General features: G+C 45.5%; 1 protein-coding gene across 19 annotated transcripts in view; it reads left to right on the forward strand.

Annotated features, from left to right (window-relative positions):
* The window catches only part of Dock9 (dedicator of cytokinesis 9), a 239,432-nt gene that overhangs the window by 137,189 nt on the left and 88,032 nt on the right, over positions 1-14,211 (forward strand). For all 19 annotated transcript variants that reach the window (XR_007593292.1, XM_050150339.1, XM_050150346.1 and 16 more), the window contains exons 8-11: positions 4,084-4,258; positions 5,566-5,633; positions 12,075-12,149; positions 13,699-13,839. Coding sequence is in view for 18 of the 19 variants with exons in the window: in XM_050150339.1 (XP_050006296.1) it covers positions 4,084-4,258; positions 5,566-5,633; positions 12,075-12,149; positions 13,699-13,839 (459 nt within the window). In the remaining variant the exon portion in view is untranslated. The remainder of the gene's footprint in view (positions 1-4,083; positions 4,259-5,565; positions 5,634-12,074; positions 12,150-13,698; positions 13,840-14,211) is intronic.

The raw sequence follows: 14,211 nt of genomic DNA on the forward strand, positions 1-14,211 counted from the left end.
GTCTCACGTAGTCTAGGCTGGCCTCAAAACAAGCGACGGGTGACTGGACCTTCTGACCCCCCAGTTTCCGCCTCCTAAGTGCTGAGTGACAGGCATGCACCCGTGTGCCTGCACACTGCTAGGGACGGGGCCCTGACCGTCGGACATGAGACAGTAGATGGTGAACTACCTCTCCAGTCCGTTTTTCTCTTTTTTGTTGTGATTTTTAAAATTTTAATTTTGGAGAAGACACCCTCCAGTTGCTAGAGTTTTGTGACTGCCTAAGAAGCTTTCTATAAAATGGTAACTTTTTTTAGTTACTTTATCCGCAAAAACTTATATTTGAGTTGTATTTGACTCATTTTTTAGAAATCCGAGGTAGTTCTTTGACCTTGGAGTAGAAAAGCCTTTGCAGTGTCTTCTCAACACCATTGTGTTTGGGGGCATCTGCTATATTCTTCCTCCCTCTTTATATGATCATCTCTTTATAATTAAAAAAAAATTATTGATTGTTGTGAGGGGTTCAGGTGGCGGTGAGTTCCATAGCGTGCGTGTGGACATCAGAGAACAACATGGGATCCGTTCTCTCCTTCCACCACTAGATGGGCCCTGTGGGTCAAGTTCAGGTTGACAGACTTGTGAGGCAAGTGTCTTGACCTGCCAAGTCTTCTTACGGACCCCCATCTCGTCCTTCATTTCCTGAAATTTAGGTTGCTCTGTCTTGAGTTTTATTTATGAGCTGGAAAACTTTTTTTGTTAAGGTAAACATGCAGATAGAAACTAGACAACATACATGGGATTTGAAGAGTCCTACAATGTTTGCCTACAAAGGAACTACCTGATGTCTCTCACCTGGTCCTCATTCCAGAGACTTTCCTATATGTTCTGTCTGCCTGACTTCATGAGGTTTGGTCGGTAGCTTTACCTTGAATCTATGTCCTGCCAGATGCTGAAGTCAGTGGGTTCATTCATTTTTCTTCTGTTGGGGATCACAGCCACACAGTCTCTACCCTTATTTGAGAATAGCGTTTTCTTCTATTTTGTCCAGCACTCTGGTAATTATGGCTTTGTCCTTGTCAGAAGCAAAAGTTAGCATCCAGATCAGAAGTGGGCAGGACCCAGAGAGTGAGTGGCAGGAGAGGGTGCTGGGGTGAACTGGCTGCAGGTAAAGTGCAGGAGTCACCTGCTAAAGCTGATGCGCTAACCGATGGTGTAACCCATCTGCTGGTGAGCATCGCTGGCTTTTGACAACAGCCAGAACAGAGAAATTTAGTTAGCTCTTGGCATAAGCCACAGGGCAGGACCCAGAGCACAAGTGGTGGGCATGTGTCTGAGCCTTAGAGCAAGACTGTAGCATGATTTCACAGTCCCTGAGAAAGTATCTTCAACAGCTAATCAGCTGACGGATCCTTCTGCCAGCAGCCAGTCCTGGTGGATCCTCAGCAGCCCCCAGGTGTGAATAACAAGTATATTAAAGCATATTAAAGCATACTGAGTAGCTGTGGATAAGAAGTAATGGAGCGATTCATTAATGACAGTTTATTGACTTTTTTTTGTAAGATCTCCAAGCTCAAGTTTCATTCGCGTAGAGCTGAAAAGCCTTGAAGTACTTTTTTAGCTGAATTTTCTGGTATAGTTGAAAGCAGAGCTAGATGTATTTCTTTCTACCCTCATTCTGCAGTAAGAAGTAATTGTTTTTGTTTAACAAGAGTGTCTTGTTACAAGTGTGCAACACAGTGTAACAACACAGTTGCTGGATCGCCCTCATCACGCCGCTCGCCTCGGGAGCATCTCAGACTCCGAGGTCTCACGCCAATGCCCGTCTCTCCGCTCAGATTATTTTTGCACTTGTAGTTCATAGCATCTCTCCTTTGCTGAACCACATATAAGTCTTCAAATGAGTTATTTCCTATGTTAAGCCCATCTGTGGTAGCATACACTTGAAGTCAGAACACTTGGGAGGTGGAGGGGAGAAGTCCCCGAGTTTGAAGCCTTTCTTGGCTACCTAGGGGTTTGTGGGCAGCCTGGCTTACGTGAGAGCCTGTCCTCAAACGACAACAAAAAGGAAATAAAAAGTTGTAATTTAAATGGTTTTGGGAAAAGAAAAAGGAAAACAATTCTTTGGGATGCTTACTTTTTAGCTTTTATTTTTGGTCATGTATTTCTGTTGTTTATGGTACTATGTCCTTCAGGAGATCTTCGTACTCGTGTACTTCTCTACCCTCTCACGGCCCCTCCCACACCTTTCTGTTGGCCCCACCCCTCTTGGATATTATTTAAAATAATAGCTGATGACCGCTGTGAATGGAAAGAAATGCCTGAGGGGGAAGTTTCCAGGTCGACCTGAAAGACAGAGCTTGAGCCTTAAATCCTGATAGTGTTTTAAAGCCACGGGAGTTGGTTAGACTTGTGCTGCAGGTGAAGAAAATGGGTCTCAGAAAGGATAACCTAGAATCAAGGTGTTGTGCTTTTTCTTGATTTTTAACCCTCTGTATGTTTGAGGAGTAGGTGGTTTCCCAAATGCACAGAGAAAACTCCTTCAGTCCCATGTTTCACTCCTTGATTTTTTACCTTTGCGTGTAAGTGAGACCTGAGGTGGCAATCACTGAGCCCGTGGCAGATGATCTGCGCACTGTGGTTTGCACGGCCTTGCCCAGAGATGCACTTAGCATCAGGCTTCTAAAAGCTGCCCTGCACAAACGATAGGCCTTAAGTCTCTGTGTGCCTGGACCGTACACTGTGAAGCATCCTTGAACTGCAGACGGCTGGCTGAGATTTTAGTGGGTGTTGGGGCACTCTGCTCCCTCAGCACTCAACGGGAGGTTGTGACTCCTCCCCCTTCAGCTTGTGTGGACTGTGTTCTTTTCTTCAGAGATGAATTTCTGTCTAGAGTGGTTGGCCTGGAGTGTTTGCCTCCAGGATATATTTGTCAGTGTCTGGAGATGGTTTGGCTCACAACTGTCCCACTGACGGTGTGGTAGGTGGAGGCCAGGATGCTGCCAAACCTAGAACAGTACGTAGACCAGCCCCTTGTGGGAAGAATGATGGGCCTGAATGCAAGCAGTACTGAGATGGACCAACCTTTGGTATACATTCATCTTCCATTCCCATAATGGGCATGCGAACTGGAGACAAAGGATCCACATACTTTTACGATTAATAAATGATGGGAAAGTTCCGGGGAAGTAAGCTGAATAGATTGGTAGATAGCAGTTAGCTTTGAGAAAGGCAGTGGTGGCACACACTTGATCTTTTTAAAGAAACTAAATATGTAACTATTGAATATAGAATATTTACATGTGAAATTTCATAGACTCAGCTATTTTTCAAATGCTCACTGTGTGCCAGACTTTGAAGGTTGTGGGGGTAACATTAAGTAAAGAGAACAGACAGCTCCTGTCCTTGAGGGATTTCTGTGCCATTGCAGGGGGCAAGAAATACATAAATTAAATAGCTAAGAAAGGAAATGAGGCCTGAAAGATGGCTCAGTGGTTAAGAGCACAAGTTTGGTTCCCAGCACCCGTGTCACATGGCTCATGGGTATCTGTAACTCCAGCTACAGGAGATATGATGCTGTGGCCTGCATGGATACCTGCACATGCATGCACATACATACCTACACATACATACATGGAAATATAGTTAAAAATAATAAAAGTAAATCTTAAAAATAAAGAAAAGAAACCAGCAAATGCTCTTGATCACTGAGCCACCTCTCCAGCCCCAGCATCTACTGCTTTTGTAGAGGACCCAGGTTCCAGTCCCATCATATATATGGTGGCTCACAACCATCTGTAACCGTCCAGTTCAGGGGACCCAGGGCTCTCCTCTGACCTCCTCTAGAACAAGCTACATGCATAGTATACATATATACCACAGACAAGGCACTCACATACATAAATTAAAAAGAAAATCTTTTTTAAAAGATAGATAACTAATCAAATGGGAAGGTAAAAATGGCGGAGGTGGACTATGGTGCAGGCTCATGAGAAGGGATTTTGCAGTTTTAGTATCCGAGATCCGATCCGATGGCGCCATTAACAACTAGGGCCGATTACCCTGAGCTGTTTCCCAGTGTGTCTCTTTCGCCTGTTCCCATCACAGAACAACAGAGTCAGGCGCTTTGCATTCGAGCTCAAGATGCAGGACAAAAGCAGCTATCTTCTAGCAGCAGATAGTGAGGCAGAGATGGAGGAGTGGGTCACCGTTCTCAACAAGATCCTCCAGCTCAACTTTGAAGCTGCAATGCAAGAAAAGCGGAATGGGGACTCTCATGAAGGTAGGAAGGTCCCTGTGAGGTGGGGACAGTGAGAGCCTTTCCCAAACAGTCTGTCAGCAAAGGCTTTTGTCAGGCTGCATTTTACTGCTCTGGAGCCAGGCATGGTGTTGCAGATAATTCCAGCATGTGGAGAGCAGAGACAAGAGGCACGGGTTTTGAGGTGACCCAACCAACTGTCATGGGAGTTGCAGGCCAACTGTATAGTGAGCCTCTATCTCAAGAAACCCAAACAAATGAAAAGAATTAGTACTTTGACAATGTTTGTGTGGCAAGTATGTAACACGAACAGCCATGGTGTGGACAGGCAGGCCTGGATGTGAGTCTCAAGAATATCACTTTTTAGCTCTATGACCTTGGACAAACCACTTATGTTTTCTTAGTCTCGGTTTTTACCTGAAAATGGAAATAAGAGCCAGGGATGCAGCTCAGTTGATAGATTCCTTTGTGAAGCCTAACTTAGGTTCCCAGTACTGCATAAACTTGTGTGGTAGTAGACACCTGTAATCCTAATATTTAGGAGGTCAAGGCAGGAGGTTTAGAAGTTCAAGGTCACCCTTGACTACATAGTAAGTTTAAGACTAGCCTGGGCTACATGACAGCCTGTCTTTAAGAAAAAAATAAAAGTTGTGTGGGTGTGGGGAGGGATGATTGGAAAGAAAATTACCGATGGAATGAGTAAGCTTCAAAGTGTACGTTTTTGTTTGGGGGTTTGTTTGTTTTCGAGACAGGATTTCTTTGTGTATCCCTGACCATCCTGGGACTAGCTGTGTAGACCAGGCTGGTCTCAAACTCACAGAAGTCCACCTGCCTCTGCCTGCTGAGTGGTAGGATGAAAGGGGTGTGCTACCACCACCTGACTTCAGCTGTGCTTTTGATGTATGTTCATTCTAATTGTACAAGCTCATAAGTGAACAACTCTGGTTATACTCCAAATTACCCGAGGGTGTGAAAAAAGTCAAACTACTATTTTCTTGGTCCTACCAAAGCCTCTGGTTGGGTGTGTTTGTGCAGGATGTTGCACACAGCTAACATAAGTTCTAGTGTGTATTTGTGGCTGTGAAGGGTGTTTCACACAGCTAACATAAGTTCTAATAAGGTGGGGAGTTGAGGATGGGGACCTTAGCTGTGCAAGGTCTCAGGTGTCACCACTTTCCCTGCTGGGCTTGGCCATCAGGATCCTTCTAAAGCCCTGAGCTGTTTTGAATGTTCTTTCAGACTTAAGAACCACCGTATTCCAGTTCCTTTGCTTATACTGAATAAGACAGTTACAACTACACATGACTCAATTGATCTCTTTTGATGTTTAGATGATGAACAAAGCAAACTAGAAGGTTCCGGTTCCGGTTTGGATAGCTACCTGCCTGAACTTGCTAAGGTAAGGTCATCCTAATATTCCCACTCTACACCGAATGCTAAATGCTTCTCGTTTCATGACTCTCCTAAAATAAGAACACTAATGGTGTGATTGTCATCGTCTGCTTCATGACATGAATATGAGGGGGGTGGCATATTTTGCACTAATGACACTTCAGTCTATCTTCCAGAAAATGCCCTACAAAGTACGTTGCTGTTTTTTTTTTAAACGCCATCATTGCATTTAATATGTCAGCGCAAATATGAAAGAAATAACAAAAACACATGCCTTGTGTACCTAGTATTCTCTCTTACTTGGGCTTCTCTTACTTAAATTACGTTCATTGCTGTCTTAGTTAATGTTTCTATTCTGTGAAAAACACTACAGCCAGAATCAGCTTAGGGAGGAAAGGGTTTATTTCAGCTCTCAGCTCTCAGGTCACTGTGAGGAGTCAGGGCAGTGAACTAGAGGCGGGATCTGAAGCAGAGGCCATGGAGGGGTGCTACGCACGGCTAGTCTCATGACTTGCCCAGCCTGCTTTCTCATAGCACCCAGGACCACCAGCCTAGGGTAGCACTGTCCACAGTGAGCTGGGTTCTCCCATATCCATCAAGAAAGTGCACCACAGTCCAGCCCACTGTCCAGTCCAGTGGGGACATTGTCTCCACGAGGCTCCTTCTTCTCAGATGAGCTAGTTTGTGTCCAGGAGCCAGGACACCTGGGTACGCTGTCTCAATCAAATTAATGCCCGCAATTCCCGGCGATGATTGTGGAAATTTTGTCACTTCATCTAAACAGGAACTGCTGAAGGTACAGACCATGTTCCTGGGTCACCCAAAACAAACAAAATACAAGTAAGCAACAACAAAGCCAGGTTCTTCGTGTATTTGGTAATTTTGAGAAACCCCAGAATTACTGAAAAGCACAAGATAAAACAAAGTAGCCATGTCAGCGCTGCCCAGAGCCCCGTGCTGCCCTGTTACCTTATTAGCATATATATAGTTATATATGCTATATATATAATAAATATTATATATCTATAAATATAACCCCAGTGACAGTCGGCAGTCCTTTCAGCATGGCCTTTGCTCCCCTTCTCTCTTGCTCCACAGCCCCAGCCACGAGCATCCACTGAGATGCATCTTTCTTCTGTTTTGTTGTGTGTTTTTACACACTCACCATAAAGACACTGGGTGGTGATTTTTGTATGTTTGTGTGTTTATTTTGCACTGGTGTTTAATGATACCATATTTGGCCTTGTTTTGGGTACAGACATGGTCAGTCATTTTTACCGTACTGCATAGACCTTTTAACTCTCAGGCTATTTCCATTTTTCTTACTTTGAACAGTGCTGCCGTGACTATCCTTGTCCTGTGTATGCATCTGTCCATGATTCTTCTTAAAAGGAAGGCGATGTCTTTGTCTTCACTGTCCCTTTATAGTCTTTGTGTTATTGCCTTTCTGTTCTGCTTTTTTTATGATACAGTGAAATGCTGACTGTACCCACCCACACGTTAAACACTATAATAGAAACATGGTGTGTCTACATAGGCTTGCAAATAGACAGGCATCCAACATTGACCTTTCTTTCTAGATGACATGGTGGTTCTTCTTGGCTCGGACTGCAGAGTTGTTTTTCTTCAGGACTTAGCTATTTTCACACCTGCCCATTAAAACTAACTTTAGAACTTCCATTGTAACCTATGCCTGGCCTGGAGAAGTTTTGGCTTCTGTGTTTATTTTCATGCTAGTCCAGTGTGTGTGTGTGTGTGTGTGTGTGTGTGTGTTGTGTGTTGCTGACACTCAGGGTCGACCAGTAGTCTAGCACTGAACTACACCCCTCGACCAGTCTTGTTAGGCAGTCTGGGCATTAGTTGACTCTGTACATGCATCCTGCGTTGTTCCTGGATGCTCAGAGGTTCTCCCCGCAGCACGCTCAAACTTATTTGGTTCTTACTGGAACAGCACATCCATGCAGCCTAGAGACCGGAAAGGCACTTTAGGCTTACCCAGTGGGCAGAACGGTTACCTAAGATGAAGCTCCAGTGACTTGAGCCCAGGGTTGGTGATTTCACGTTCTGTATCTCTAAGCCAGATGTTGTGACACACACTGCTGCTGGGGAGGCTGGGACAGGAAGAATTGCCAAGTTCAAGGTCAGCTTGGGTCATAGCAAGAGCCTATCTTAAGCAAAGCAAAATAGGACAAAACCAACAAGCAATCCAGTTTTTCCCCCCTATGAAGTTGAATAAGAATTATAGTCTTGTCTTCTGCTACCTGGCCAACTTAATTTTTCAAAGGGAAAAGGGAAAAAACGTACTGTCTTTCTCCCAGGGTGCGCCTATGAGGACTATGGGAAGTGTGGCCTTGTCAGTCACCTGTGAATTCTAGTGGCCTTCTCAGTCACGTGGCATGTGAGGGGCCAGGCTCTAAGTGGAGAGGCATCCCTGTGCCTGACCCCTCTGTCGTCAGCCTGGCTGTTAGCCCTGCTAGTGAACCTGGGATATGGCTCATTTGTACTCATTAAGGGAACTTGGGGACTACCCAGCAAATGGACATCCTGTTTTTAGGAGGAATGAATTCCATGGTTACAGAGTCAGATAAATTGTGTATGGAGTGGGGTGGGGGAGACGCAGGGAGAGAAGGGAGTGTACTCAGGATGAAGAGGTCAGGGAAGCAGACGAGGGAGGCTCGGCCACAGGGAAGGGTGGAGAGGAGCTGGAGGTGTGACTCAGTGGCCAGACCTCTCCTGATGGCTTGTCTTGGCCTCACTCTTCCTGTTAGCTCTGGCTTTTGTTTTCCATTGTGACTGAGACCCAGCCAAACAGGATATGTCTGACAGGAAGTTATTTCAGTGCAAAATAACTGATATTTCACTCTGGAATATTATGGACTTGGATTTTCAGGGTTGTTTGTATGTTCCTGGAGCATTTGCTTGTGCTTGGAGTAGTGGATATCTCTACTGTTTTCGCTTCAGGGACATACTATATTTACCTGAAAACTTAGTCTTTTCCTCCTATTGTGTAGCTCTGAAGCCAAACTTTTGATTGTAAATAAAGCAAAATTCATAGCATCAGTCTTACAAGTATTTCTATTTAAAAAGCCCGTACAAACCAGTGAATTTGTTTCTTCTGGGAACTCAGGGCATTCCTTCCTCTGCTTGCCTTGATGTTAGGTGACCCTGGAGGATGTGTATGCATTACCTTTCTGTGTAAAGGTAATATGAAGAAAAACCTCACACCCTCTCTTAATGTATTTTCCTTCTCTGTGGTGTGTGTGCATGCGTGTATGTCTGTGCGTGCTTTGTGTGCACACGTATGCATGTGCACGTGTGTGTGGTGTATTTGTGTGATGTGTGCACACGTGTGTGTTTGTGATGTGTGTGCATACATGTGTGTTTGTGATGTGTGCACATGTGTGTGGTGTGTTTGTGTGTGATGTGTGTGCATATGTGTGTGTGGTATGTTTGTTTTGTGTGCACACGTGTGTGTGTGTGTATCCAAACAGTAGCTCACGCTTCATCGCCTTGTTTTCTGAAGAGAGGCAGTTTCGTATGATTCCAGAATTGCTTATTTATGACTTTATTTCTAGGTCGATGAATTTTTCTTTCCAGGTAAATCTTCTATAGTGGAGTGCAGGATGGAGTGTGGCATTTGTAGGTCTATAGCCTCCCTGAGACTGAGTCAGGAGCAGGGGGCCATTCTCAGTAGGACCTGTGGGAACCCGTGTGGTTTCCTGGCCACATTTTTATAAGAGTTTTAAAGCCAACTCTGGAACAAACACTTCCTTCCCAGACCCCAAACCAGAAAACCATGCCATTATCACGCCGTGGAATCGCCTGTGGTTTGGCAGTCATTCCGCTGCTCAGCTTCCTAATTCTAGAACGCTCTAGCCTGGCTTTGTGTCCTGAGGTGAAGTGTTAGTCCATTTGAGTTAGATGACGTAAGGCATGAACATGTGTTGTGGTTGCTCTAAAGGAAGAACTAAATCGTCTGGAGGCTGGAGAGATGACTCGGTGGCTCAGAGCACCAGCTGCTCTTAGAGGGGACCTCGTTTGGATTCCTAGCACCTACATGGTGGCTCACAACCGTCTGTATCTCCAGTTCCATGGGATCCTATACCTGTCTCCTGGCCTCCGTGGGTACTGGGCATGCCCCTGGTTCACAGATATGCATACAAGCAAACCACCCATACCCATAAATTATTTTTAAGCGTTATGTATTCCAGCCTCAGAGGATTTTGCTAAATCTGTTTTATCTCATTCTGTCTGGATGACTCGGCTGCCAACACCATGTTTTTCCTGTAATGTACTTTTGAAATGAAATAAAATTGGCCATAGATGATGTTTCACTTCAGATTGTGCACACACAAGCTTGAGACACATCACTCTCCTTTCTGGAAACCCTTGAATGTTCCAAAGATGAAGGAAGCATGGGGAAGCCGTGTCATTTGTGGCTGAGTGAGATGGGAAGTGTCTTTGTGTCGGCTGAGCCCTTCTCTTCTTTGACTTGGGTGCAAACAGCAGTTTCTGTGGAGGGTCGCCCTGCTCCTGTCCGTATTCCTCACAGTCTTTTCTCCACCGAGTCTAAACTAGAAAACAGGCCTTGCCAGAGCGGAGCTGTTGGGAGGAAGCCTCCTACAGTCCCACCGTGCACTGACCGACCACAGGCTATTTCCAGAGCAGGCCCGCTTCCTGCCTTCCTGAAACGCGCTCAATCACATAGTCTTGGGATAATTCTCTTAACAGCTATATCTTTGTGTGCACTTAGCCTGTGAAAGTACATATTCTAAGTGTCTTAATAAACACTGATTAAGATTTTACTTTTATGCTTCTTGTAAGTAAAACTTCCCGGTGTTGTGTAAACAAGTTAGACTTTTTTCTTCATGGTGACCTCATCTTCCTGACATCTCCAGTCTCCATATATCCACTTAGGTATGTTCTGGTTTCCAGTGTGTGTGTGTGTGTGTGTATAGAAGGTACAGGGGTCAGCAACATGAAGTGAGATGAGGCTTTCAAACTCTCCATGGGGAGAGTCTGCCTGGATCCAACCCAGGAACATCTTCTCCATGGAAAGCAAAAGCAGGTGTAAAGACTGCCCCTGACCTCCAAGAGATCACTCTTAGATACCACCTGACACACACTGCTGGGGGAAGAGCCTCTGACATCATCTCGTGCATTCTTTTTACTTAGAAATAGAAGGCCAGGTAGGAAGGGGAGTCAGCTGCAGAGCTAGTTACGAATGTCAGTTCACTTATGTGCAGGCCGCTGGTTACAGTCGCTGGGGGTTTGAGTCATAGCCAAGGACTTAGTGCCATGACTGAAAAATTAGTAAGATTCTTAATTTCTCATTGGGTTAGGTTAGAACTGCCATAGTAGATGTCCCTTAGCCATCAACACAGAAGACAGCCAACTTCTTCACCCTGGTTGTCCCTGCTTCATTGTCTGGGGCAGAGAGGTGACTCCTGTCTTCGGGAGAAGTAGCAGATGAGAAGGGGGAATTATAATCAGAGCTCATATTTATCTGGGAAAATGAGGAGTAAGTGTCTGTGACTGCCGCAGAGAATGCACTACAGGCGTGATAAATAAGAGGCTAAAGGGGACTCCACCTCGTGAATGTCCAGAAGCCTCTTTCACACAAGCGCCCCCTCTAAGTCCTGCATCCCTGTCTCCGCCCTGCCACCAGATGTCTGTGACCTTTGTGGCTTCTCCTCTGCCTGTCCCTTGGTGCTCTACTAAAACTCTTCCCACACTCCCAAGGAATCATGTCCGCTTCCATCCCTACCTCATGCCAATGCTTTCCAAGTCTGCTACTCAAGTTCATGGCCATTGACTGAAAGGTTCCAGCTGAAAACCTCTCAGGCTTAACTGTGCCTACGCCACTCTAAACCTCCGCAGGGTTCCAGTGCCTATGCTGTCTCCCACAATGTTCCAGCCCGTGCCACCTGGGTCACATGGCATGCCGCTGCCTCCTAGAGACCAGACAGGGTTGTGGAGTAGCCTGTACTTTCCCGTTGTTGTGAAGAGATACCACGATAGAGACAGGTTACAGAGGAAGAGTTTATCAGGGGCCTGGTTACACAGTTCCTGAGAATTGCGGCGGGCGGGGGGGGAGGGGATGGCGTCAGGTAGGCAGCTGGTACTGGAGCAGCTGCCGAGTGCTCCCATCTTAGTCCACACGCTCAAGGCAGAGAGAGGGAAAGCTCGCTTGGAGTGGTATGGGCTTTTGAAATCTCAGAAGCCACCCCAAATGAGGCAACTCCTCTGAAAGTCCTACCCCTCCCAGAAGGTCCCACCAACTGGGGATGAAGCATTCGAAAAGATGAGCTTTATGGGGGCCTCATTTAAACTGCCATAGGCAGCTTTCAAACATATTCTGATCCCTCTGGGGGAGGCGGTGGGGACAAAGGATTTTGTTCACAAATAAATTTCTTTCTCTTTTTCTTTTCATTCTTTTTGTCCACAGAGCACCAGAGAAGCAGAGATCAAGCTGAAAAACGAGAGCAGAGTGAAGCTTTTTTACCTGGACCCAGATGCCCAGGCAAGAGCTGTTTAACACTTAGAATATAAAATCCGCGGATGTTTAATATTCAGTGTGCTGCCCAACATTGAGAGCAGTGTTGAGCCCACTTCCCAGAAGTCTCCAGCCTGAATCTGCAGGGTCACACTGATCATTTAAGGGACCCCTAAAAATAACCCCTAGAGCGTGGCACACACCGCTGTAGACACCCGGGAGGCAGTAACACTTCTCAACTAGCTTTCGACTCCAGAGAAAGCTAAGTGCGTGCAGCCCACATCTGTGTCCCAGCAAAGTCCAAACATGGCGTGACAAAGACCTCCAGGGCCTGTGACATTGAGTGTAAGGTAGGGTTGCCCAGAAGGGACACGGTCATGCTATATTTCGCCCCAACACTTTCCCTCCTCATTTGTGGTTCTTCTAATAGACCTAGCTCTCCTTTTTAAATGACTTCCCATTTAACTTTAATAATAACCATCTTCTGAGTTTCTTCACGGACCCCCTAACTCTGTTTACTGTGGTAACATGCATACAGCGCAGACCTTACGGCTTGAGTCATTTGATAATATATAATTCAAACTTTAAAAAGTAAAAATTTTTTAAAAGTACAGTCATAACAAATATTCTTAATGCAACTGTTACACCATCTGTTTCCAATATTTGAAAGTTTCTGTCTTTAGAAACTGAAACTCTCTTTTAAATAATGGCTCCCCATCCCTGGTTGTCCATAAGACCCTAGCGACCTCTGTTCTGCTTTTAATCTTTATGAATTAACTATTGTATCAAACTCATCAATGTGAAACCATGCAGGATTTGTCTGTTATGTCTTCCTTTTATTGATTGCCTTGATTGATTGCTATTATTTGTGGGGGTAAAGCATGGACTCTGAAACTTCAGCCACATGCGTGGGTCAGAGGACAACTTTAGGGGTTGGGGGTTGGTTCTCTCCATCCTCCGTGGATTCCGGGATCACACTCAGGTGGCCGGGTTTAGATGCCCCACACCTGACTGCTTGGCCATTTCATTGGTTCAGAATTTCCTTTTTTTTGTTTTGTTTTGTTTTTTATTTTTTCGAGACAGGGTTTCTCTGTAGCTTTGGAGCCTGTCCTGGAGCTAGCTCTTGTAGACCAGGCTGGCCTTGACCTCACAGAGATCTGCCTACCTCTGCCTCCGAAGTTCTGGGCTTACAAATGTGTGCCACCACGTCCAGCCCTGAATTTCATTTTTATTACTGAGTGTACATGTCTGTATGTACACTCGTATGTGTGTGTACACATATATAATATATTTTATGTGTCCTTACACATATGCTAATGGGTGTTTAGGTTGTTTATAACCATGTCTTATTCCCTGCATATGATCCGTCAAGCAGGTGTGTCATCGTGTATGTGACTGTCATGATGACATGCACAATGACATACATGTCTGTTCAGTGTGACGTGCCATCACAAAGTCGCAGCCCTATTGTGGATATAGCTGTCCCGTGTTTCAGGCAGATTTATGTGATAACACCCATGATGGGATTTTTGATGGGAGCTCTAAGTGTTTACATATCCACGTTTTCATTTTCAAGAAACTGGACTTCTCACCCATGGAGCCAGAAGTGAAGCCATTTGCAGAGAAGTTTGGGAAAAGAATTCTCGTCAAGTGCAATGATCTGTCTTTCAATCTCCAGTGCTGTGTCGCTGAAAACGAGGAAGGACCCACTACAAATGTAATTTTCCTTCTGAAAAGTGCAGGTGTTTGATGAGGTCGCCCACAAACACGCAGGTCTGCCAGCACGTGGTCTCTAGAGGGAAGATGTTAGAGTTGCCATAGAGTCCCCCTGGTCAAGAGCGTGGACTCTGGTGTGGGTGGGTCGGTGACCTGGCCCAAGGACCAACTGAGGAGGCAATCACCTTACGCCATACTGAAAAGATGGGTGGAATAATTTGCCCTTTACTGAAACCGTACTTTTCCTTCCCAGAATTCCCCCTTTCCAGCACAGCCCCTCCACCAGCCAAGCACCCATGAGGTTCGGCTGAATCTCCCTACCTTGCCAAGTTTTAGAAATGTGTGACAATGCCCCCCCCCCCCGCCACGCACC

Source organism: Alexandromys fortis, unplaced genomic scaffold (assembly GCF_014885135.2).
Source record: "Alexandromys fortis isolate MF-2015 unplaced genomic scaffold, M_Fortis_MF-2015_v1.1 scaffold_66, whole genome shotgun sequence".
Classification (NCBI taxonomy): domain Eukaryota; kingdom Metazoa; phylum Chordata; class Mammalia; order Rodentia; family Cricetidae; genus Alexandromys; species Alexandromys fortis.